The sequence below is a fragment of the Cervus elaphus genome, chromosome 11 (assembly GCF_910594005.1).
Source record: "Cervus elaphus chromosome 11, mCerEla1.1, whole genome shotgun sequence".
Lineage (NCBI taxonomy): Eukaryota > Metazoa > Chordata > Mammalia > Artiodactyla > Cervidae > Cervus > Cervus elaphus.
Window position 1 is genome coordinate 77,777,326 of NC_057825.1, and position 27,048 is coordinate 77,804,373.

The window sequence follows — 27,048 nt, forward strand, 5'->3', positions numbered from 1 at the left end:
TATTCTTTTCTGGAGAATTCCATGGACAGAGGAACCTGATGGACTACAGTCCGTGGGGTTGCAAAGAGTCGGACATGACTGAGTGACTAACACAGACATATATATGTGCACATGCATACATACACATACACACACTCAGAAACACACACACACACTGCTTTGTGCAACCTTATTTTCATTTACCTCAGTCTTCTATATCTTACAGAAATCTGTATGAAAACTTTTTCATACTAGAAAGGAAAGAAAAAGCATATGTACTCAGGAAGAACTTTGGTAGCAGTTGTCAGTTTGTAGCCAAATACCAAATCTCTATGAGCCGTTATGTTGGGGGTGTGATGGAGAAGGCAGTAAGGGAACAGGTTTTCTGGTATTTTGCTTGTGATGAGGATTGATTATAGCTAGAGTTATTTGGGAACCATTCTATTCTGTTCATTTCTAACTTTATCTTCACTTACTCTTTTTTGTCATCCCTTTCCTTTAAATTTGCATTCTCCTTGGTCCTTCCTTGCTAATAAGCAGGACTGTTTTCATTGCCATTCCTGCTGTGAGTTTTTCCAAATATACTATCACTGTATATGAATTTTTTCATTACCCATGTTAAGATTTAAGATCTGTGAATCACATTAGTATTTACTATCAGTGTTTTAGGAGTTGATGATGCAGTTTGTCAGTTAGTCACAAGCTTTTTCCAGTTGTACTTCTCCTTAGTTCGCCTCCTCATTAGCTGTAGAGTGAACAAGGACATGCTACTCTAAGGCCTTTGACTATGTGGGTCACAACAAACTGTGGAAACTTCTTAAAGAGATGGGAGTACCAGATCACTTTACCTGTCTCCTGAGAAACCTGTATGCAGGTCAAGAAGCAACAGTTAAAACTGGAAATGGAACAACTAACTTATTCAAAATTGGGAAAGGAGTATGACAAGGCTGTGTATTGTCACCCTGCTTATTTAACTTATATGCAGAGTACATCATGCAAAATGCTGGTCTGAATGAATCACAAGCTGGAATCAAGATTGCTGGGAAAAATGTCAACAACCTCATATACAGATGATTCCACTCTAATGGCAGAAAGTCAAGAGGAACTAAAATTCTTTATAAAGGTGAAAGAGGAGCTTGAAAAAGCTGACTTGAAACCCAGCATTTAAAAAACTAAGATCTTGGTATCTGATCCCTTCACTTCTTGGCAAATAAAAGGGGAAAAAGTAGAAGCAGTGACAGATTTTATTTTCTTGGGCTCCAAAATCACTGCGGACCATGGCTGCAGTCATGGAATTAAAAGATGGTTGCTTCTTGGAAGGAAAACTATGACAAACCTAGACAGTGTATTAAAAAGCAGAGACATCACTTTGCTGGCAAAGGCCTGCCTAGTTAAAGCTATGGTTTTTCCACTAGTCCTTTATGGATATGAGAGTTGTACCATAAGGAAGGCTGAGCACTGAAGAATTGATGCTTTCAAACGGTGATTCTGGAGAAGACTCTTGAGAGTCCTTTGGACTGCAAGAAGATCAAACCTGTCAATCCTAAAGGAAATCAGTCCTGAATATTCATTGGAAGGGCTCAAGCTGAAACTTAATACTTTGGCCATCTGATGTGAAAAGCCAACTCATTGGAAAGGACTCTGATGCTGGGAAAGCTTGAGGGCAAAAGGAGAAGGCAGCAGAGGATGAGATGGTTAGATAGTATCACTGACTCAATGGACAGGAATTTGATCAAACTCCAGGAGATGGTGAAGGACAGGGAAGCCTGGCTTGCTGCAGTCCATGGGGTCGCAAAGAGAGTTGGACACCACTTAGAGACCAAACAACAATGAACAGGGACAGAAAGTATGGGTGAACTATTAGAAAATAAAAAAGGGTACCTGAAACAGATATTCTTAAATTATTAATAGTATCGCACAGAAACAAGGACACTCTTCTATCTTAAGTAACATGTAGTCTTCATGCTAGCTATTTTGGTCTACATTTACAATAACTTTAAAAAATACTATGTTGAATAATGTCTACATTTTTAAAACAGTATATATACTTCAACATATGGAAATCAATTAATATATAAGCTGTATGAATAAAGAATGAAAAACCACATGATCATTTAAGTAGAGGCAAAAAGGTAGTTGACACAATCTAACACTATTTCATGTTAAAAACACTTAATAAACTAGAAATGGAACTTTCTCAATCTGATGAAGGCTATCAATGAAAAATCCATAGTTAACAATGTACTTAATGGTAAAAGACTGAAAGCTTTTACCCTCAGATTTTGAATAGGACAAAGACATCCACTTTTGTCACATCTATTCAACATCGTACTGGAGATTGTAGATAGGGCGTTTGGGCAAGAAAAAGAAATAAATATCAGCAGATTGGAAAGAAGATACAAAACTATTTCTAATTTTTGATCACACTTATATATAGAAAATCCTAAGAAGTCCACACCCACACACACACAATTAGGGCTAATAAACAAGTTTAGCAAGGTGGTAGGACACAAAATCGGTGTACAAAAATCAGATGTATTTCTGTACACTACCAATAAATAATCAAAAATGAAGTTAAGAAAACATGTCTATTTATAGTAACATAAAAATAAAATATTTAGGAATAGTGTAACAAAAGAAGTAAAAGATTTGTGCAATGAAACTTACAAACCATTGTTTAAAGAAATTAAAGAAGGCCTTGGTAAACGGGAAGATTTAGCAGCATTCAGGAATACAAGTCAAAGGCATCAGGGAAATACAAGTCAAAACCTTAGTGAACTGTCCATTTCATATCCAGTAGGATAGATATAACTTAAAAGAGGGACAGTAGCAGTTGTTGGGGAAGATCTGGAGAACTGGTGGAAATGAAATCCTCTTATACTGCTGGTGAGCGTGTAAAATGGTGCTGCCACTGTGGCCGTGTCTCAGAAGGTTCACATAAAGTTACCACGTAGCCCAGCAGGTTCATTTCTTGGTGTAGACCTGAGAAAAGTGAAAACACATTCACACAAAAACTTGTACACGAGTGTTCATAGCACCATTATCCATAATAGATGAAAAGTGGAAACAATCCAGTGTTCATCAAATGATGAGTAGATTTTTTTTAATGTGGTATATCCGTAAAATGCAATATTATTCAGTCATGAAAAGGAATGACATACTGACAAATGCTACAACAGGGGTGAACCTTGAGAATGAAACCCAAATATAAAAGGTTGCATGAATGTGAAATGTCCAGAATAGGCAAATCTATAGAGACAGAAAGTCTTGGCCTAGTGCGGGAAGATGGGAAATAACTGTTAATGTATATACAGTTTCATTTTGGAGTCATGAAAATGTTCTGGAATTAAGTAGTGGTGATCATTTCTACTTTGTGAATATAGTAAAAATTGAAGAGTACCCTTTAAGATGGTGAATTTTATGATATGTGAATTATATCTCAATAAAAGGATAATTAATTTTTTAAATGTCTTATAAGTTTATCTTTTGGTCACCTTTGGAAATTACTGTGGCATAACTCATTATTCTGCAAAGTGATAAATTTATGGAAATAATTCTGTATTAGCTGATAACAGAATGGCCAAATAGCTCGGGAAAGCTTTTTTTTTTTTTTTTTAATGGTAGTTTTTCTAAAAATCGTAACTTATTAATGGTAGAACACCACTAATTTGCTGTATCTACTGGAAAGATTAATGATAGTCACTGGCTACTAATGAGGGGACTTGATGGTGAATGGATCAGGATTGTGATTCATCTGATCCATCTTAACATTACTCAAAGACATTGTGTGTCTCCTGCCTTCAGCCTATTGAATCAAACAAGGGAGTTTTCCTTCTGCAGGTGCTCATTCAATCTGTAAAACAGTCCTCTATAGTTTTGATAAAGTGTGCCTCCTCAGGCTTCCCCTTTCCTCTCCAGGCACTCCTGTTTTAACTTACTGCCTCTGGCAGTCTTTGTCAGAAAGTTTGGTTTGGGGCAAGATGAAGTTTGTGTATTGATTTTTCTTTTCTTTTTATGCTTTTGTGTGATTCTTCAAAAAAAAAAAAAACCCAACTTTTTAGTTTATATTGGCGTGTAACCTATTAACAATGTTGTGATAGTTTCAGGTGCACAACAGAGCGGCTCAGCCATACATATACAAGTAGCTATTCTCCCCCAAACTCCCTTCCCATAGAGGCTGCAGCAGAACATTGAGCAGAGTTCCCTGTGCTACACAGTAGGTCCTTGTTGGTGGTTAATTTTAAATATAGCAGTGTGTACCTGTCCATCTCAAGGTGATAGGGTCATGGATGACTTTAGTAAGTCATCTTCAACCTAAGGACTCTTTGGGAACCAAGTCAATAGACTAGGTGAGAGGTGAGACCTGAGCTCGGTCAGAGGGGATGTCAGTAGAATAACAGGACAGAGTGACTTGTTTGGGGATATCAGGGATTTCATTAATGTTTGTTAACTGTGGAATGGATGTAAGTGAGCTTGTCTAGTTTTAGGGTTTCATTGCAATTAAGGTATGAACTGTGCCAATGTATCTGTGGTCCATTTCAAGAGTTACCACACATAAATTGAGTCAGTCATGTGCTTCTGGAGGAGAGGTTACACACTGGTGGCTGATACGTCAAATCTGGCCCACAACTGTGTTTTATTTGGCTCCCACAATATGGTGTTTTTTTTTTCTTTAATTTGTTGCCAACATTTCAAAATAGAATTCACATAAAACTTAGGGTTTCTGGCTTCTGTTGAAAAAGCAGAAGATCTGGCAGCACTGGGCTTACATTTTTCTTAGGGCATTAGCTTCAGCTTCAGCTTAACAGTGACTGCCTTAGACCCAGTCCTCTGCCGCCTCTGTAACTCACTGCCTTTGTGGGCGTTTGAGTTTGTGATCCTTACTGCAGTAGTTTTGGGAAGCTGTTTTCTAAATCCTACATTGTTACTGTCAGCTACCTTTCTTCTTACATTGCTATTTTAACACACTGTATAACTCCTATCTAATTAGAATATGAGCTGTGTTAGCAGTTAAGTGTGTGTCTTCTATTTCTGGATATTCTCCATGGTGCTAGTATACGGCCTTACATATTTAGGGAAGTCAGTACATATTTATACATCTCTACTCAGATTTGGCAATGTAACTGAGGAAGCCCAGTATCCCTGGTATAGGGCTTCCCTTGTGGCTCTTGTGGCTCTTCCCTTGTAAAGAATCCGCCTGCAATGCAGGAGACCTGGATTCGATCCCTGGGCTGGGAAGATCCCCTGGAGAAGGAAAAGGCTACCCACTGCAGTATTCTGGCCTGGAGAATTTCATGGACTGTATAGCCGATGGGGTCACAAAGAGTCAGACACGACTGAGCAACTTTCACTTTCACTTTCAATATCCCTGGTGGCTCAGATGGTAAGGAATCCGCCTGCAGTGCAGGAGACCTGGGTTCGATCCCTGGGTTGGGAAGTCCCTTGGAGGAGGGCATGGCAACCCACTCCAGTATTCTTGTCTGGAGAATCCCTATAGTTAGGGAAGCCTGGAGGGCTGCAGTCCATGGGGTCCCAAAGAGTCAGACACTGCTGAGCGACTAAGCACAGCACAATATGCCATGATATTCAAGACATTTTTATGATACAGGAAACTGTCTTGACACATTGGTTTGGAAGCAGATTAGTATTTTATTGGCCATATTAATAATGTGGATCCATTGAGTTAGATCTGATAAGTATTTTCTCATAGGTAAATGACTGTAGAAAATAAAAGGAAAGAGCTAAGCTCTTTCTTGGGATATTCATCAGAAATGACGTAGAAAAATGAATTTATTGGTTTTGTTTTTTTTAAAAGCTGTTACTTGATGATACAGGTACAAAGAGATAATGCAATAGTTGGTGGTTGTTAAGAAGTATAGGAAAAAGCTATGTTGTATGCATGTGGTTGGATTGTGGAGCTCAGTTTAAGAGGAAGTCCTTCATAGTAATGAAGTATGGAACAACAGACTGTTTCCAAATAGGAAAAGGAGTACGTCAAGGCTATATGTTGTCACTCTGCTTATTTAACTTACATGTAGAGCACATCATGAGAAACGCTGGGCTAGAGGAAGCACAAGCTGGAATCAAGACTGCTGGGAGAAATATCAATAACCTCAGATATGCAGATAACACCACCCTTATGGCAGAAAGTGAGAAAGAACTAAAGAGCCCCTTGATGAAAGTGAAAGAGGAAAGTGAAAAAGTTGACTTAAATCTCAACATTCAGAAAACTAAGATCATGGCATCTGGTCCCATCATTTCATGGCAGATAGATGGGGAAACAGTGGAAACAGTGTTAGACTTTATTTTTCTGGGCTCCAAAATCACTGCAGATGATGATTGCAGCCATGAAATTAAAAGACGCTTACTCCTTGGAAGGAAAGTTATGACCAACCTAGACAGCGTATTAAAAAGCAGAGACATTACTTTGCCAACAAAGGTCCATCTAGTCAAGGCTATGGTTTTTCCAGTAGTCATGTATGGATGTGAGAGTTGGATTATAAAGAAAGCTGAGTGCCGAAGAATTGATGCTTTTAAACTTTGGTGTTGGAGAAGACTCTTAAGAGTTCCTTGGACAGCAAGGAGATACAACCAGTCCATCCAAAAGGAGATCAGTCCTGGGTGTCCTGGAAGAACTGATGTTGAAGCTGAAGCTCCAGTACTTTAGCCACCTGATGCGAAGAGCTGAGTCATTGGAAAAGACCCTGATGCTGGGAAAGATTGAGGGCAGGAGGAGAAGGGGGCGACAGAGGATGAGATGGTTGGATGGCATCACCGACTCAATGGACATGGGTTTGGGTGGACTTCGGGAGTTGGTGATGGACAGGGAGGCCTGGTGTGCTGCAGTCCATGGGGTTGCAAAGAGTCGAACATGACTGAGCGACTGAACTGAATTGAAATGAATTGGCATAAAGTTATTGAAATTGTCTTATTTTATGAACACAACTATATCTTCTTTAGCCACACACTAGGCAGTTGGGTAATGGTTTTGAATGTCTAGTTTGAACATTGTAAATGTTGGTTTCATGCCATGAATATTTCTTAACCTGTATTGTGTATTTTTACACAGGTGAGAAATTCATCCACGCTTCTCTTCAGTACCTTGATCACAAGAATATTTGGAGTTAAAAGGGGAAAGGATGAACTTTCCAAAAAAAATAGGTAAGCTTCATCTAGTGCTAACTTTATTTTTTATAAAATATCGTTTTGGCCAAAAATAATTTTTAGAATTTTGCTTACTTTTATAGATTGATCTTAGAGCATAAAACTATAAAAACACTACAGTAAATGAACCTATGCTGCCAAATTCTAAGCCCCTAGGCAAAAATATCTACTATTTAATAAGTGGACCTTTCAAAGCAACAAAAATATTGGAAGGCAGCAAGGTCTGAAATGTAGAGCTGTTTCTCAGTGCAACAGCTAAAGTTGTTTTTTTTGTTGTTGTTTTGTTTTGATTTAATCTTCTTCAGGTATTCCTGAAATGTCCTAAATTGCTTTTTCTTGATATGTCATCAAGTACTAGCTTGCGTAATATCTTTGCTTTTATAGTAACTGGAAGTTTAAATGTTCATGGTATAATCATCGGGCCATGTCACAGATTACTTCTGCATTAACCTGTAGCCAAGGGGAGTAGTTAAGATGTTGGCCACACAGAATAAACAATGCTTTTTACTTTTAGGTCTTCTGTGTTGTTTACTCTCTAAGATGTTTTTCTCTTAAGATTTTTTTTTTAATATCTGGAAAAAAAACTTACTGAAACACTTTGATTATGAGTAATCTTTGGATACAATGCAGAAGTTCTGTTTGTTGGTTTTTAAAGAAGAGAAGCTTTGAATAATTGCTTATTAGCAGTTGGGAGGGTTTAATGGCAGTCTAGTGGCTTGCAGTTGTTAACACTAGATGTCACTGTTGCTGCATGTTTAATCACCTCCTGTAACTTTATTTAGGGTCTGATTTGGCCCAGTGGTCTTTCTCTTGATGCTCTAGAGATAAATCAAGCCCTATTCCTCTCCTGCCTAAAAAAGTTGATGATCAAACTTTTAATTCAGATTTTAAGCCCTTGTTTATTAAAATACATTTTCTTGTGGTGGAACTATGTCTTAGGGATTAGAAAATATCATGAAATAATTGTATGATGCACCGTTAGTAATTCTAATGAAACCTATTGGTAGTTCTGAATTGTCATTTAAATTGCTGCTTATCACCCCGTGCCTGCTAAGTTGCTTCAGTTGTGTCTGACTCTGCATCCCCTATGGACTGTATCCTCTGTCCATGGATTCTCTAGACAAGAATACTGGAGTGGGTTGCCCCACCCTCCCCCAAGGGATCTTCCTGACCCAGGTATTGAACTCACATCTCTTGCGTTTCCTGCCTTGCCAGATCGGTTCTTTACCACTAGCGCCAACTGGGAAGCCCTATTTATCATTCCGTAAAATTCAGTGAATATTTAAATGGAAAGCAAGTGGCTATAAATGTGAATTCCTTGAGTATACTAAGGAAATACTAGAGAGGTTTTTTTTGGGTTTTTTGTTTTTGTTTTTTTTAGCTGAGTTGTATTTTTAATAAGGATAACATTTTTTTGAAAGAATGATTATAATTTTTACTATTTGGCCCAGTTCCTAAATAAATTCTTCCTATCACTAGTTATTTTTCTTTTTAGCTTTGCTTTTTTTGTTAATAACTCAACAAAGTGCCAAGGGTTAAAATGGTTTGGTCATATTATAAGGCCATGGTAAATAGTGTATAAATAAAATATGATATGAGGTTATCAAGCAAGTAAAATTAATGTTTAAAACTGAACTCGGAGAAATGCTGTTTTTTTTCCCTTTTACTTTTTATAAAAGTGATTCTTGGATGTGTATGCAGCTTTTACTACGTATAGGAGAAAATGACCAGACTCATTTTATGTAGGTTGCTTCTGAGGAGGGTGGAAGAATAGCACAGTGGAACCACACTGCTGTAAGCTCTTCGCCACAGCATGCTGGTGGGAACCTCCATTATAAGTTCATTCCTCTTAAATAGGAAAAGTTACAGAATATATAACTTTCCTAGAAAGAGGGAAACTGAATATTCACATAATTGTTTTGAGTAAAGCTGACAAGTGAAACGAAGGTATTAAAATGTTAACTTTTTAAAATGTGATGAGTAGTTTTGGTAAGAGTTTTTATTTCAGTAATCTGAAGCTTGGTATATTTCATTACATTTTCAAGGCTTCTGTTCTCTGTTTAACCCTCCAAGAGTCTTACTTCTTTGCAGCATTGCTAGATTTGCTCTCTAAAACCTTAGTGTCTTCAGCTTGCCATTGTTTTTAATGATTCTTCTAGTTGTTCTTTGTTTAATTATGTCATTTTGGGGTGAAATGTTTATGTACCTGTCTGCTACAATATTAAGTTCCTGAGGGCAGAACCTTTTTGCTTCTATTTTGTGTATATGTGATGGGTGCTGTAAGAATGCTAGTAATAATGATGTCTTTCTTGTTGGTTGGTTGCTCAACCATTGAATAACTAAACTCAGCCAGTAAGACCTCACAGGCTGGTGAAGTCTACTTGCACAGCTACAGACTGTTCTGCCACAATCTTGCAAATATGTGCTCTTGATCAGAAGGGAACTGGACATAAAAACATCTGCCTTTCCCATCTAGTGGGGGAAAAAGTGTCTATCTTGGAGTCAACAGACTTGGTTTCCAAGCTTTTTGCTGCCACTGGAGATGACCTTAATAGACACCCTTATCTGCTTTGCACTTCAGTTTCTCCATCTATAGACCAGGAATGATAAAATCTGTGTTCTGTATTCATAGGGCTACAGGGAGGATAAACAAACTATTAGTTCATTTTCTTGTAAAATATTCAAAGTTAGTTAAGTCACTCAGTCGTGTCAACTCTTTGCGACCCCGTGGACAGTAGCCCACCAGGCTCTTCCGTCCATGGGATTCTCCAGGCAAGAATGCTGGAGTGAATTGCCATTGCCTTCTCCAGGGGATCTTCCCAACCCAGGGATCGAACCCAGGTCTCCTGCATTGCAGGCAGATGCTTTAACCTCTGGGCCACCAGGGAAGCCCAAAGTTCTATGCAATTAGAAATATAATTTGCTTTTTCTCTGTTACCACTTCTTTTATTATACTCGTTCCATTGTCTTCTGGAGTACAGGCTCAGTATCTTATCCTTATTTTTATTTGCCTGGTGCTTAGCATGGTGTCTGGCATGACCAGAAATACTTGCTTAATGAATAAGCAAGTTTTTTTTTACTAGATGAGAGATGAGACATCTGGTTTCTACTCCTGCCTTTGTTGTCATAGAGCCACCGTAACCAAATTAGTTAACCTGTCTGGGCCTTGGTTTTCTCCTCTAAGATAAGAGATTTGGACTATCCTTGAGGTCTGTTGTTTCTATCAAATACTAACCTAGGGTTTACATAATTGTTACTGGAATTGTGAGTTTGGTAAACTGCTGTGTTCCCAGTGCCTAGGACAGTACCTGCCTGGTAGTTCAGTTCAGTTCAGTCACTCAGTTGTGTCCGACTTTTTGCGACCCCATGGACTGCAGCACGCCAGGCTTCCCTGTGCATCACCAACTTCCGGAGCTTGCTCAAGCTCATGTCCATTGAGTTGGTGATGCCATCCAACCATTTCATCCTCTGTCATCCCCTTCTTCTCCTGCCTTCAGTCTTTCCCAGCATCAGGATCTTTTCTAATGAGTCAGTTCTTTACATCAGGTGGCCAAAGTGTTGGAGTTTCAGCTTCACCATCAGTCCTTCCAATGAATAGTTAAAGGAATGTTGATTTCCTTTAGGATTGAGTGGTTTGATCTCCTTGCAGTCCAAGGGACTCTCGAGAGTCTTCTCTAACACCACAGTTCAAAAGCACCAATTCTTTGGAGCTCAGCTTTCTTTATAGTCCAACTCTCACATCCATGCTTGACTACTGGAAAAAGCATAGCCTTGACTAGATGGAACTTTGTTGGCAAAGTAATGTCTCTGCCTGGTAGTAGGGACAAGAAGTCCCCCTTTCATGTATAAAGGAAGGAGCAGGGAATTTCTATGGTGGTCCCGTGGTTAGGAATCCGCCTTGCAGTGCGGGGGACGTCGGTTCAATCCCTGGTCCAGGAACCAAGATCCCACATGCTGTGGAGCAGCTAAGCCCATGCACCACAACTGGTGAGTTCATGTGTTGCAACGAAAGACTCCCACATGCCACATCTAAGACCAAATGCAACCAAATTAAAAATACATATATACTTTTTTTTAAGAAAAAGAAAGCAGCAGAGGTTCTGCATCCCCATTAATAGGTATGTAGAGTGTGCTCATAATGATTGAACTCTGGAGCTCATTAGCCTTGTTCTAGATGGGCCTTTTGGATTATGAAGAATGAGAAAACATGACTTTCACTTGTTTGTTTTAAATAGTGTTACTACATTTTAATTTTCTAAAGCACCTTTCCTTTCTATTTATTACCCCCCAGACTGACTTGGCCTGACAGAATGAATAATTGATCCTTTGTAGAATCAGAAGCTACACAGCTCTGTGATGTGGGGAGTGTGCTGGGCTTCCCACATAGTCTCCCTCTGCCTTGAATGGGCTCACCTGGGTAGTTCCTCATTCCTCACAGACAGGAGCTAAACCAATGTGATCTTTAACTCTGGTCTTTCCCTTTAACCCCTTTGTGTATTAACTGTCAGCTATTCTATTCCCTGGTAAATGACAAATATCAACATACATGTAGTAGTCTGAAAGGCTTTATTTTATTCATTACTTTTTAAGAGCTTATTTTTGTTTTCTTTAATTTTTTAAATGTTTAATTGGAGGATAGTTGCTTTACAATGTTGTGTTGACTTCTGCAATGTGAATCAGTGATAAATATACATATATCCCCTCCCTCTTTTTTTTTCTTCTTTTACTCAGCTTTATTGACGTAAAAATGACAAAATTATATATATTTAAAGTGTGCAACATAATTTGACATACGTATACATTGTGAAATGATTACTAGATTTTGCAATTCTGTTTGGAATTTTATCTCAGTTAAGTTGAAGTTGCCCTGAAATATTTTAAACATATAAGTACCTGATTTTCAAAGATAAGCCTGAAATATTTTACCCTCAAGATGAAATATGAGGAATTCAGCCTTTAGTGCTTTTTTCCATGAAAAGCTTTATTTTAGACTTTGCCAAAGCTCCATGCAGGTGCTCAGTACAGAGTGTTCTATAGCTCTTGCTCTCTGCATGTTAAACCAGTCAGCCAATAAGAATTTTTAAGCATTTGTCATTAACTCAGTGTGTTGACACAGCAGAGGAGTCCATGAGAAATAGAAAAGGTGGACCTTGCTCAGGGAGCTTACCTTTCAGCTCGGGAAACAAGAATGTCATTTGTGAAACAGGTACAAATAGAAGACAACCTACCAGGAATCAGGCGCACAGTGTGGTCTGAGTAATGGATGCATTAGAGATTCATCAGTGGAGAGCTGAGTGGGGCACTTGGGTGGACTGTGTTTCTGATAAAGCTTTGGGGATGAGTAGATTTGGGGTACACAGAAACAAGTAGGTTGAAAAGAACAAAAGAGAAATAATCTTGTTTTCAGTGTTAAGTACAATCTTCATTCTGTCGTATTAGAGAGAGCTCATATTCAAATTAATAGCTTAGGATGGTTTAGTACAATTTAAGGGGAAAATGTTTGTAAAAGGATCACTACGTCCAAGTAAAATTATTTCTAATGAGTATGTTGGGAGATGTTAAATGGTTTTATTTTCCTGAGTATAAATAACAGAGACTTGCTTTAGTTATTTCCCTTAACGTCTTAGTGGTGTAGGTCTGGAAGGATCCTCTAAGGAACATCTAATCTAGTCCAGCCCCTGCTTATAGACAGATTTTGAAGCAATTTCCAGACAGACTGGCTTCTCTCCTGTTGTTCATGTTTTCTAGGAAAAGAGATTCCGCAAGTTTTTGTGGTTACCCACTCCATTGTTTCGGAAAGAACTGGGTTCCCAAAAGTAAAATTGGGAGCTGTGGGGCAACTAGGTTTTTATATTTTCAAGAATGTAATTATTAGAATTCAGAATAACTTATTTTATTTGCTTTGAACTACATAGTAGTTTGTAGCATGTGCCTATTTGGCCAAGCTGAAGATTCAAATTTTCTTTTGACTGTGGCCTGGATAATCTTAACATCCTCAGACCCAAAGGGTTCTCGTTTTTTCCCCCATTCAACAAGCATTTATACTGTGTGCCCTCTGCTTTATATTATGTGATCCTCTGCTGGGCACTGGGATCCAAAGATGAATCAGACATACTCTTGGCCCTAAGGAAACTGACCATCTGATGAAGAATATGTCAGTTACCTGCTACGCTAGACTCTCTGTCCCACCCATGTAAAAGGAAGGGAGAAGTAGTAAAGGAAGACGGCATATCCATTTGTGTGCTCAACATATGCCAAAGTCTTTATAAGTGTCTAATTTAGCCTTCATCACAGCCCTGTAGAGTCATTCTAATTTCATCGAGAAGTAAATTAAGGTTGGTGAGGTTGAGTTACTTGCTGGAGGTCATGCAGTCAGAAAGTGGTAGAACTTGAATCCAAATCCAGCTGCATCTGCAGAGTGCCTGTGGATTTACCCACCAGCACACACAGCCCCTTGTGAGCAGTGAGTCACTGTTGAGAGTCTGGCTTTAGATTTTGCATCCTGAGACCATGGGAAGTGAGGCACTTCACCCAGAGTTTCAGTGTGGAGCCAGGACTCTCACATCTCCCTTATGGCAAGTTGATTTTAAGACCCTTTAATTACTCCCAATAGGATATCAGTGTGGCCAGTAAGCCATTTGCCTCTATAAAACTCCTGTATTTGATGATGGTTGGGTGCTATAGAGAGAGGATTTGGGGGTTTTGTGATAATCTTTGTCTATGGTATGATGTCTTCCAAGGCATAACCTAATGTTTTTCCAAATCTCTGCTTATATTTTTCATTCGTTTAATAACAATTATCATAATAGCCCTCATTATATTAGTTTTTGTATTGGAGAGGACCTAAGAAGCCACCCAGTCCTGTTCTCATTTTGCAGATGTGAAAATTGAGGTGCTTAAGGTCACACGGCTAGTGCTGGAAATAAGGTTAATGGATATTTTTAGCTCACAGTTAGCTCAACTAGAACATTTAAAAAATTTAGCTGATCATTTATAAATGGAGTGTCCATTAGCAACAATAATACTAGTTTGGATTCAAATATTTTGAAATTAAGCTAAGAGCCCCAGTGTTTTGATATGGTCTGGAGGTGTCATTCATGCATTTTTCATAGTTGTTTATAGAACATTCAATCTAGGTCTTTAGGCAGAGTAGGTAAATGTGTACTTTTGGAGACTGAGAAGTAAAGTACAAGTCTTGAGTAACCCTTATTGAGAAGTTCTTAAAATCAGAATTCTGTCTACTCTGACACTTTGGCCTACTAGAGAGTTTCATGTTTCAAGTTTTTGTTCATTCTTAGGTTCATGGATCACAAGTAGGAAAACCACAAATAAAAATTTTAACCAAAAAGAAGCTCTTAAAAAGAAATATGTTCATGAACTTGAAGTGGGAATTAGTCACTGTGTTCTTAAATATTGACTCTTGCCGGGGCGAAGTAATCTTTGTTCCTAAGTACTGCTTCAGGCCATTGCCTTCTTTAATAGCTAAGGCATTGTTGCTTTAGTTTGAGCATGTTCTATGGAATTTTGGCAATGCATGCATCCTCTTTCTGTGTCTCAGTAAAAGCATGAGTAAATATTTTTTCTTAGCTTTGGTATTTTTGTAGCTTACATTTTATATGAACCAGACTAATATAATGTAATACCAGGATTACATAATTTAGGACATCAGGATTTCTTCCAGGGCTATGAGATAAAGTCTTCATTTATCAGGGGCTTTACAAGCAGTATTTGTTGCTCATTCAGTACCTGTAGAGAAATACCACATAGCTCTTTTCCCAATGAGAAAATGGAGTCAAAGAGGTTAAAATCAGAGGGAACAGTTTCTCTAGAACTTGGATAATACTTTTTCTTTATTCAGAATTTGGTCCTTTTAACTATTGATTTTAGTAATGTATAGTTTAGGAATTTCAGACTATTCTTATTACACACCAAGATGCCAGACTTTTAATAAAATATAATCAGTAAAAAGTTTTCATTGAATACTTATTATGTGCCTTTCTACTCTAATATCTCCTAAAGTAGTTTATGACACGGTCTTGAACTTAAAGGAGTTTATTATTTACTGATAGAGAAAACATGTGAGCTAGTTTAGGAAAAATGAATATCCAACTCTTCTGATATTGTCAGGGAATGGGGGGCAGAGGGAGTCAGAGGAGGATGAGGTCAGTCTCCATGCAGGAGTTAGGGCTTAATCTCAGTTTGAAAGGATGGTCAGGATTTGAATAGGTAGAGGGGAGGATGTTGCCTATAAGGTTATATAGGCATGGACAAAGATATCAGTGGTGGAACAGTTGTTGTATATGTCTGAGAAAGTTAGAAGATAAACCAGACTAGGGCTGAAGGCATACTATAGAAATATTCATTCATTCATCCATTTTTTCCATTTATTCCTAGAGCCAAGGATTCATTGATCACCTTGTGTAGGCACTGGACCAGGTTCTGGAGCTATATCAATGAGTAAAACAGATAAGCCAAGGAGACTGGTTTGAATTTTACATGACATTATGAGTCATTTCAAAGTTTTAGTGTTGGAGTATTCCATGATACAGGCATTGTTTTAGGAAATCATTTGAGAAGTGATTGCATTTTGTGTTCCCCACTGGTAGTATTGGAAAATGTGATGCCAGACTATGGAAGAAAGTTACTTAGGAATAACTTGTACTCTCTGTAGATTGTTAAATCATGGTTCCAGCTTGATGTGTCTTTTTTTTTAAACATCTGTTCTGTTTGTTACTTCTAAATTGAGTAGTGGCTATGTCATAGGGGAATATACCTTATGTTTTGAGGATTACTAGTTTCCTCAAGGTATTAAAAAGATATTTAGTGAAAAGTAAATTATTATAAAGTCAAGTAAGTTTTGAAAATACTGGATTAAATTCAAATTTCTTTATGACAGGACTTCTCAGAACCTTTCATATGCTCTAATAGGCTTTGTGAATCTTCAGTAACCCAAGATGTTTGACCATGGATCTCAGAACATCTCTTACCCTCTTGTGTTCCAGCACACATAGTTTAGGGGATACTGCCACGGGGATACTGATTGAGGCAGGTGAAAGGCATGTTTCCAATCATTAGGAGCTGTACTATACGTGACAAAGGAAGATATTCATTTCAGGTTTATCTTGGTAGCAACAGAAGGACTTCATATTAGTTGCAGTTAAATATGCTGTAAGTTATCTTGAGTTGTCAGGTAAAAATTTAAAATGGTATCCTCACATATGGTAGGTGGTCAATAAATATGAGTCAGTAAAATCTCATAGCTTTAGACCTTTTAAAATCTTATATATAAAGTGCTTCTTTGGGAGAATAAACTTTACACCAAATTAATTTCTTCTACCATTTTGTCAGATGAAGATAACGTCCCTTTTCCCCAAAGCTTTGATCATTGATAATGGGGGAAATAGGGCCTACACCATGGTTGATGAACTTAACAAGGTTAGTGCCAAGCCCATCAGAGTGTGATGTATGTATCTGTGTGTGTGTTTGTTGGGAGGGCAAATAGGGAGAGGAGAACAGAACAATAACCATATTTGTAATATAATAGGTAAGACTTTAGGACCTACTAGTATGGCTGAGTTCTATACCTTTGGTCTGTATGTCTTGCTAGCAGCATCTTGTTGTTGTCCTTCATCAAGGACACTTGGAGCTATTATAAATAGCTTCATTGTAAATATTTAAACAGAGGCTTTAAATAATTCAGATTTGAAGCAGTTAGAATGCTTTTGGCTGCAAGTAACAGAAAACCCAAATAAAAATTTAAACTATAAGGAAAAGTTACTATTTCAAATATAACCAAGAAGTTTTAAGGGGGATTGATTTATTCATCATTTATTAATTTGATGAGGTTGATAACATCATCAGAGACCCCGGTTCTTTCCATTCTTCACCATGCAATCCTGGATGTGAAGGCACTGGCCCCAAGCAAGCTTTTTTCTTGATTTCAAGATGGCTGCCATTCCTGCCATCACATCTCGATGCAGCAGATGCAATATTCAGTGGCTTGTGTATCCCTATTTCTTTTTCAGAATGACAACACCACCTCCTGTATGAGTTCCCACACTCTCAACTCCACACTCTACAGACTTCCCTTCAACATCTTTTTGGCAGTGTTAACATCTTAGTATGCCCCAGCTTATCCCGGACAAGGGAAATGGATCCACCATGATTAACTTAGACTAATTAGACTTCTCCAGTTGGATCTTGAGTTGGTGCCAGCCCTCCCTGAAGCATATGAGTATGGAGAGAAGGGTGAATACCCAACCAAAGTCAAATGCTGTTAAAGAAAGGATGGGGTGAGAGCATGGATTTTTATTAGGTGACTAATAATGTCTGCTGTTACATCCTTCTAGGCTATCTCAAAAGCTTTGAAAAGGTTTTCATTTCATTAGGAAGATAAATTATATATGGAGTGTTTTAGCCTAATAGGAAAGTGTATTTTCCCTTTATTTATGCAATTCCTTCATGTAATTTTTAAGAGATATGAAGTAGTAAAAGTGTCTGGCTTTGTGGTTCTGTATCACTCCTATAGGCAAGGCTTCATTAAAAAAATTTCACGCAGGAATGAAGTTTTGTCTTCACACATGAAAAGTTTTGTAGAGCTTTTAAAACAGAGATACTGAATAAAATACAATGAATTTCTAAGTCAGAAAATGCTACTTTGCAATATGAAATATCTCTCTGATTCATAGCTAACCTCCAACAAGCTAACAGAGCATTAACGTTGTTTTTATTATAAACTCTAACTCACTTTGGAATTTGACCCATATTACAACATTGATTTTGTTCTTGCAGGGTCAAATGGTATGAAGTCAAATCTAAATTTATTGAAATTGGTACTTAATTGTTTTTATTTATAAACACAAAATCCCTATTCTATTTAAACTGAGCATAGTATTTTGATATGACTTTTGGGGCCTCTGAATTCAAATTAGACCATCTGTCTTGAACGATTTCTCTTTATCTGCCGGGTTTCTTTCTTTTCTGTCTGTCCAAACTGTTACCATTTTGTTCTGTACAAACTGCCTCTATAGAAGTGGAACTGTCTGGGTCACAGTAAACCAGCCCAGCTCAAAGGAAGTTGGGGTCAGACTGGCTACATTTGACAAGGATCAGTAAGTCTGATCCAGGTGCTAAACCTTGGTTGTCTAGAATTTTCTACGGTATAAGCACATCCTTAGAGCCATCCATTGCTCCTAAAACATCTTTGTCTTTCTTCTGTTTACCTCTATGATCACTCGTTGTGAACAACTAATTTAGATACATAAAAACGATCTTCCGTTTATAAGCACACTTCTCCCTTTAAATTCACTTGATCCCCGTTTTCACCCCCTACAATCAAAGCCCTCTCTTCTAGGCCACTGGTTTCACTTTTACAATTGGTGGTCTGTTTGGATGGGTCAGTATTTTTTTTGTTTTTTCTTCATTTGTTCAACATGTTTCCTGTGTTCAAGACACTGAGCACTGAGCAGAGCATAGACCTTTGTAAAGTGTGATCTGTGTATTTGAAGAATAGTGGAGGAGGAGAGCTAAGACTTGAACTCAACTGTCACGCAAGGTGTAAGAGCCACGAGTGCGCTGAGAGCATCTTTCCTGCCCCTCAGGGGAGAGCTTGAGTGCGCCTCTCCTTCCGCTTCCTGGCTTCCGCTTCCTGGCTTCCGCTTCCTGGCTTCCGCTTCCTGGCTTCCTTGCTGCCCCGGAAGTGAGCTGTAAGCTCACACTCTTCAAACGCTCGTCCTCTCTAAACCGTCCTTCTTCCCTTCCCAGTTCTGCCATTTAGGTGGGACTATCTCACGTGACCATTTCTTTATCTTGCCTTTGCTTTATCTGTGGGACAAGCAACGGTTCAGATCATAATCAGTAAACGAGAGGGCAGTACTAATGATATCCTTGCCCTGTCTGTATTTGGAAACGCAGTTCTCTGTAGTGGAAAAAACTGTCACTGGCCTCTGAAGGTGGTGAACGCCCACTTTTTTCCCAGAAACACACCACAAGTCATCCGCTCTGCCTCCTTTCTGCTTTTAATTAAGCCAACTTAATTTTCCTAAGCTTCAACATGTTAGGGAAATAAAAGAGAACTTCTCTTTCAATGGTGTTCTCTTGCTTTGATTAGCTACTAATGCTGCATGTAATAACATAGAGTTTAACTTTTATCGTTGTTAAAATATAATGTTTCAGCGGGAAAGTAAATATATTTTCTAAGGGATACCTGCAGTGCCTCCACTTATAATATTTATGTCTTTGGAAAACGTGTTTCAATTGCCAGATGATCATTTGTAAATTGTGGCCTTTCTATAGATGGACATTTCTTTCTTAAATACTTGCTTGTTCTTTTCCTTCTTGTTTTCAACCCCGACTGCCTTCAGAATTGTACTGGCAAAGTGCTTGGTTCACCCATGAAAATTGAATTCCAGGGGATTCATGGCATTTTCTGTTTGGGTTTATTTCTCTGGAAATCTCTTCTTGCCCCCACCCTCCATTAAATTAAAATGTAATGATTTTTCTTGGTTTTGTAAATAAAACTCCTTCTAGCATTTTTCTAGCACTTTAAAATAACATTCCTTATGATAGCAAACCATGGTTAACTTAATAATTCTCTTACTATTAAATATTTAGTTTTCCCCTAATTTAAAAAATATTTTTAATAATGTTGTGGTGAGTATCTCTATTTACAAAGTGTTTTAAAATGTAGGGTTATTTCTTACAGATAAATTCTCCTCAGTGTGATTTCTTGGCCACAGTATATAAGTAGACTTCAGATTCTTTTTACGTATTGTCAGAATTCTTGATAAATTAATCTTGAAAAATGATTTCCCCCTGTCACCTTCTTAACTCAGGAATTTTCACTAGTTCTCTGTTGCCCGTGGTCTAACATCTCTGCCCCTTTAACAACTGGCTTTGTCCTTTTTGTTAAATCTTTTTTTTTTTTTCTCCTTGTTTCAACCAACTGCCTGCCATTGAGCATTTAGTCTGTCTTCTTTTTCCATGTTATAAAAAGTGGTACAAGAAATACCTTCATAGTTTTTAGCTTTTCCTATGTTTTCTGGACTATTTCTTTGGGATGAATGATCAGAAGTTGAAATACAGAATTAAAGAATATAAACATTCCATGAAACTGATAGCCAGACTTCCTTCAAATAAGATAACAATTTACAAATTTCCCAGCACGTATAATCTTTCTAGTGGTGGGTATTATTCTTTTTTTAAAGCAAGTTTTTGAGAAGATGAGAGGGGAAAATTACCATGTTGTTTCAATTTATATTGCTGTTATTAATGATAAGGTTGAACATTTGCCCACATTATTTGTTGGTTAATTGTATTTTCTTCAGTTTAGCTTTCAAGGCCCGATATAATTTGAACCTGCCCTTTTCACCTTGTCTCCTATTAGTCAAACCCACAAATATTTATCAAACTTATCCTAACTACCATTGAATTCATGTAGTCTAATCAAGCTAATCTAGCTACTGTTCCTTTCAATATTATGATTTTCCTTTTTGTTGCTTTTGTTCATGCTTTTTCTGTTCCTAAAATGCTTATCCCTTCTCTTCTGCTTACAGTATGCTGATTTTTCCCATCCTTTAGGGTTCACCCTGAATCTTTTTTCCTCTGAGAAGTTTTCCCTGACTTTAATGTGGCTTCCTTGAGAACAGGGCCTGTGTCTGATGCCTTTTCTTTTGCCCTAGTATCTTGTAAAGGCTCTGCCTTACATCGGAGGCAAAGAAGTGATCTATTGATGTTGCTAAGAAAATGCATATGGTGTTCAGCAGCTCTCGATTTAACCTTTGACTCTGACTTTGGGCAAGTTTAGTTTTCGTTGAGTCTCAGTTTCTTTATCCCAGCATCATCATGGATTGGAGATGATACTTCAATCTGCCTCCAGAGTTGCTATGAGGAGTGAGTGTGATAAAGCTCATAAAGGGCCTGGTGCAGTGGTACTTGGCATACAGGAGGCTCTCTTTAAGTGAGAATTGTTTTTAAATTAGCTGAATGAATAATGCTTGGTAATCCCAGCACTCACTGGTCTCCCTTTCCTTAGGCCTCTTCCGGGTGTACCCCAAATGATGTGTGCTGTCTCTTCCTTGTGTTGGGATTGCTTCTTACGAATTAGTTTGTTGCTGTTCAGTTGCTAAGTCATGTCCGACTTGTTGCGACCCCGTGGACTGTAGCCTGCCAGGTTGCTCTGTCCTTGGGGTTTCCCAGGCAAGAATACTGGAGTGGGTTGCTTTCTGCATTGGCAGGCAGATTCTTTCCCACTGAATACCAGGGAAGCCCATGTGAACTAATTAGGTACTCTCAAATCAATTCCAAGTTACTAAGGGGAGGAATTGTGTTTTAATTCTGTTGCATGTTCTAAAGCACTGTGTATTATTGATTGGTTAGGTGTAGTTGAGTAACTTTGGTAACAATGAAAATAAGGGCAAAGCAGTGATGAAGATCTCATTTCTGTTTTTTACGGAAATCTTTACTGGACCTTTGCTAGAAGAAATTATTGTATTTTAGGGTCTTTAAGAAATGCTTAGTTTTGTTGCCTGTTCAGCCAAATGGAGTTAGTTATCCAGTAGAAAATGGTAAAAATATCCAGATAACACCACTGGATTTCACTTTTCCATATAGTGTTTCAAAGTGTTGTATTCATTAATATTTGTGAGAAACCTATGGTTAATACCACCAGAAGTCATAAACTAAACCAGATTTCCCCCCGTTTTAACTTTCACATGACTTGGATTAACAACAGTGTTACTCCCTAATTTACACCTGGGATTTAAAAACCTTTGCAAAAAGCTGAAACAATGATTCATATTTAGTCACCATATGACTGGGTTATTTTCATTTATTGAAAATATAAACAAGAAAAAATATCCTGGATAAAGAGCTCCATGTATTTTAACTAGTGACAGATGCTGTGATCAGAATTTCTACTTAAGTCAGGCATTTTTGACATACACCTCAAGCCTCGCAATTAAGCTTTATGCCTTTCCAAACATAACAGTTAACCAATAAACCAAAATATCAGCCCAGTCTGGCTTAGCTCAGCGGTCTTTTGATTTCTTCCAGTCTGTTTGATGTGGAGGCTTATTGAGATTTATCTACTGAGCTGTTCATAGTTTGTAGGGCTGGCTATATTATATAAGATTCCATTAGTGACGGGAGAGTGTAGACAGTCTCTACAGTGGAGATAATTTAGTCAGTTGTGCTGGTCATGGTTTTGTTGAAATTTTTAAGACTTCTGTCAAGATTTTTAAAAACTTACACTCAATGATTTTTATTTTCCAGTTTATACTATGAGCCTCAAAACAGATATAGTTTGATTGGTCCAATTTAGTAGAAAGTTTAACTGTCAGTAGGAATCTCTATGTAGATTGAAAAGCTTTCCATTTATTGGGACCAGTTTATCCACAAGGGAGATAAAAATAAAAAATATACAGTAAGCAATTATAAATGTTGGGTATGCTACATACTAAGTCACTTCAGTCACGTCCGACTCTCCGCGACCCCGTAGACTGTAGCCTGCCAGACTCCTCTGTCCATGGGTTTCTCCTGGCGAGAATACTAGACTGGGTTGCCGTTTCCTACTCCAGGGAATATTGGGTATGCGATGAGTTAGATATCATTCCATTATGCTGTTTGTGATGATAATAGCATCAGTATCCTCAACTTTATAACATAAAAACTGCAAGGGACCTTCATTAACTTATGTCATGCAATCCTGGTTGGAATACTCAATAAGATAATTATTATTGTCCTCATTCTAAATGACACACTTGGAATTCATATTATTTATTTGCTACATGTCTCATATCTAATATGAAGCAGAGCTGGTGTTGAAGTTCAGATACAACTCCCAAACCAGTTGTTTTTGCATTTCGTTAAAGCTTTTTCTTCTATAATATACAACATTTCTAAAAGTAACAATGTCCTGCCAAACAGCTTTCCAGTGGTTTAATCATATCCTCTTTCCTAAGAAGTAGATTAAAATGACTCATGTTTACCCTGCTGGAGATAAGAGAATAAGAGCATATTGGAGGAATAATAAAATGTATTCATTCTTTCTGCCTCAGTTGCCTCATGTATTGAATGGGGAAAGTAACTAATACTCACCTCATTGGGCTTTGAGGTGGATTAGGTGAATAAATGGGGCTTCCCTGGTGGCTCAGATGGTAAAGAATCTGCCTGCGATGCAGGAGACCATGGTTTGATCCCCGGGTTGGGAAGACCCCCTGGAGGAAGGCATGGGAACCCACTCCAGTATTCTTGCCTGGAGAATCTCCAAGGAGAGAGGAGCCTGGCAGGCTACAGTCCCTGGGGTCTCAGAGTCAGACATGACTGAGTGACTAAGCACAGCACAGCACAAGTGAATAAATAAATGCGAGGAGATTAGAAGAGTGCCTGGCATAGAGTAAATGGTAATATGTTTTGCTATTATTGCCTTCATTTACTCAGCAGGGTTTATTTATCTGTTGCTACATGCCAGGTAATGTACTAGGTATTGAAAGGTAAATAAGTCCAAGTCTTTGGTCTCACAATCAAGGGAAGGAGACATACAGCAGACTGTACACCATTGGCATGAATGTTCTATACAGAGGTCTGCAAGGGGAGATTTGGAAGCATGAGTGGAGATGAGTACCTGCTGTTAGACAGGCTTCCTGTAAGAATCCAGGCTGAGCTTGAAGTAAAAGTTAGCCAAAGAAACAGCAGAGGAAGAAAAAGGAGCCAGAAGGAGAGGTGACAGTGGTTGGTATAAACACATTTCCTCAGCTAGGATTTCTTGAAGACTTTCCCTAGTAGTCACAGTATTGTGGTTGTTCAGTCACTGTCACATCCAACTCTTTGTGACATGATGGATTGCCGTCCACCGGGTTTCCCTATCCTTCAGTACTCCCAGAATTTGCTCAAACTCATGTCCATTGAGTCAATGATGCCATCTAACCATCTCATCCTCTGAATAGTTACTTGTTTAAAATATTGCCTTATGGAATCTTTCTTATGGAGAATATTATGAAGAACTATGTTTTAAGGAACACACTTTGGGAAATTAAGTAAATCTGGTGGTGAGAAATGAGTGCAGGTCTGAAATGGAATAGACATGGAGAAGGGGGTATGGTTAGAGATATTAAGTCAGTTTAACAGTATTTAATGAAAAACGAAGAGACTAAGGGAGAGGAAAGAAAGATAGTGAGGTGAGAGCAGATTTGGGGCTTAGAATAGTGTCTGGGGCTGATGGTGCAGTTTACAGAGGTGAAGATTTAGGTGAACCATTGGGAGGGTGAAATGGGGGAGATTCGGACTTCAGTTATTATACCTGTTTTGAGGTGCCTGAGGGACACCCAAGGGAACGTACTCATCACACCATTCATTGTCCTGGGTGTGGAGCATATGAGTGAGTTCTGGGCCGGATGAAGGAGTCATTTGTGAGAGATCGTATTTTATGCTAGGAAACTGGCTGAGAGAACCCAGTCGGATAAGCGTAGACTTGCTGGGGCCATCACTGTTTAAGGGACGTGTGGAGAAGGAGGCTCTCTCAGCAGAGATTATTTTGACAATCTAATCTTTGGGACAGTTCTGATGTTCTTTGGGACAATCTGATATTCTTTGTCAGTTCCCCTGTGCCCTCTTTTCAAGATCGATGAGTATTTTGTTTTTTTGGGGGTGGGTGGGGAAGTGTCTGACTCCACCCATGCAGGAAACCTACTTTGTGGGCCACTCCTTCTCCCAGGAATCTGGGTAGTTGTATAAAGAGGCACTTCACCCACACCCTAAGCTCTCTGCGGAGAGTGTGAGAGATACTGCCCAACCCTTCCAAGCCCAATGGGGGAAGGTGGAGCCATGGTGCACTGTACGTTTTTGAGTATGAGGTCCTTCAGTATAACTGGAAAAATCATGAAAGAGAAGTATTCCACCAGATTAAACAAGTTCAATGGGTTTTAATTTTCCTGATAAACTATTATTAAGAAATTGTTTTGGAGATTTACTCTCCGAGTAGGATTAGTTAACCTACATTTTTCGTTTGGATAAGTGGTTCTTTAATTAGAAACCAAGATTAAGGGAATAGTTTCCCATTGCTTTATATAGTGTAGAGAAGGTATGTGCAAATGTCAAATGAAAGTTTTCCTCATGCTAGTGAGGAGCAGGGAAAACAAGAGGAAATTATAATATGTTAAGGGAAAGGATTCTGTTCATCCAGCGTGCCTGCTTTTATCTTCAATTTTGGAAGTCTCTGCCGGCATTTTTTTTTTTTTTTCTAATTCCCTATTCTTGTTGTGCCAGAAGTTGCATATTTCTGGCAAAATGTTCATTACTGGCTAGGGGTGCAGCAAGAAATCCTTTGCCAGAGAATTAAGCAAGCAGAAGTCTGTCAAAACAAATATTCTAGTTTGAAAATATAGTCCTGTAGGGGGGAAGGGGGAAGGGTGGATAGTGGAGGAGGCCAGGGCATGTTCTAAGGCTGAGTATTTATTTCATAAGAATTCTGTGTCCTAAAAGATTGTTGCTGGTAGGAGTGCTGGAAAAAACAGGATTGTGGTACATTAAATGTACCAATGAGCAAGGATGGATTTTCTGGGGATTTTTGCTTTGCTTTTGTGTTTGGTATTTAGCTCCTATAATGACAGTCTTTGCTAAGAGTGAAACATTTTGATAACAAATAACCTTTAAATTTAATTGAAAAGGAATTTAACAAAACTTATGTTTACATGGAAAAACTCTCAGGCCTGAGGATATTAAACATGTATAAATAAACATGCACATAAACACACAGTCCACTTCATAAGCATTTATTTGACTGGGAAATGCCAGCTTTATGTAATTTCAGTCTTGGCCTATTGATTCCGAAAAAAGCACAATTTTTTTTCTTCCCAACTTTTCCTTGTACCTCTCCCTTGTTACTTTAAAAGAAAATAATTTTATAGAAGAATGATTATAGATTGGATAGATGTCAGGTTTTGGGATTTCTTTGCTGTTTAGTTGCTTAAATCTATTATAATTTTGCTCTTCAAGTTGGAGAAGCATAGACTGACATTTGTGTTACTTTCCACTGGGATTTGGGGTGGGATTAACCATATTAAGCTCCAAGGATGAAAATCATTGCACACAGAGGTGGATTTTGAAGATTTCCTGACCATATATCTGCCTACAAATGATGTTATTTTTTGAAAGAATTTTAAAAACTAAAATGGGCTGCATTGTAATATTGAAGTAAGTGATCATACATAATAGAATGTCTTCATAATAAGAAAAGCCCTCAAAGTAGTATTAAGGAAATGCAGACTGCTTTATTCTTATCTCCTTTTAGGCAAGTTTTAGACTACCTGCCATCTAGGCAATTCAGGGAACACATATGTGCCTTCTTCTGAAGTAGTGGGCGGAAACCTTCTTCTTGCTCTTTGATTTTCCAATTTCCAGTACTTTAGTTACTGGAAGAAACATTAATTAATATACTTAAAACAATATAGTCATTCAAAAGAATAAATTTTTTTGGAGGGGTTGAAAAGATCATGGTGCACCATTGGAATTTGCCTTTAGTAAATGTAACATTTGTTTTCTAAAGAATTATAACAACATACTTAAATTCCAGAACAGTAAGCAAAATAGCTTAAGTTCACTGACTTGAAAAAACATTCTTTTATACTGCACGGTTCTAAAATAAATACTTAAAAGAAACAGAGAGCAAGCCATTCTATCTTGGATTTCATTTTCCTTCAGATAGAACAGCTAGAACAAACATTCTTGCTAGTTAACATTGCCTGTGTTTTTATGAAGTTAATAACTGACCTGTCAATCATGTCCTATATAAATACGGTAGTTGAATGCTTTCTGCTTTAGAAGCACTTTTATTTACAAGAGCTGCCAGCCAAGATTTCCAAAGGACTCCACGGGCTGTTTGCTTTGATCTGTTTTGAGGGCTGGTCTCTT

The 27,048-nt window shown here is 38.1% G+C and overlaps 1 protein-coding gene across 5 annotated transcripts in view; it reads left to right on the forward strand.

Annotated features, from left to right (window-relative positions):
* Positions 1-27,048, forward strand: part of THADA (THADA armadillo repeat containing) — a 327,909-nt gene that overhangs the window by 92,568 nt on the left and 208,293 nt on the right. For all 5 annotated transcript variants that reach the window (XM_043918136.1, XM_043918140.1, XM_043918139.1 and 2 more), the window contains one exon: positions 7,049-7,140. In XM_043918136.1, the coding sequence (XP_043774071.1) occupies positions 7,049-7,140 (92 nt within the window). The remainder of the gene's footprint in view (positions 1-7,048; positions 7,141-27,048) is intronic.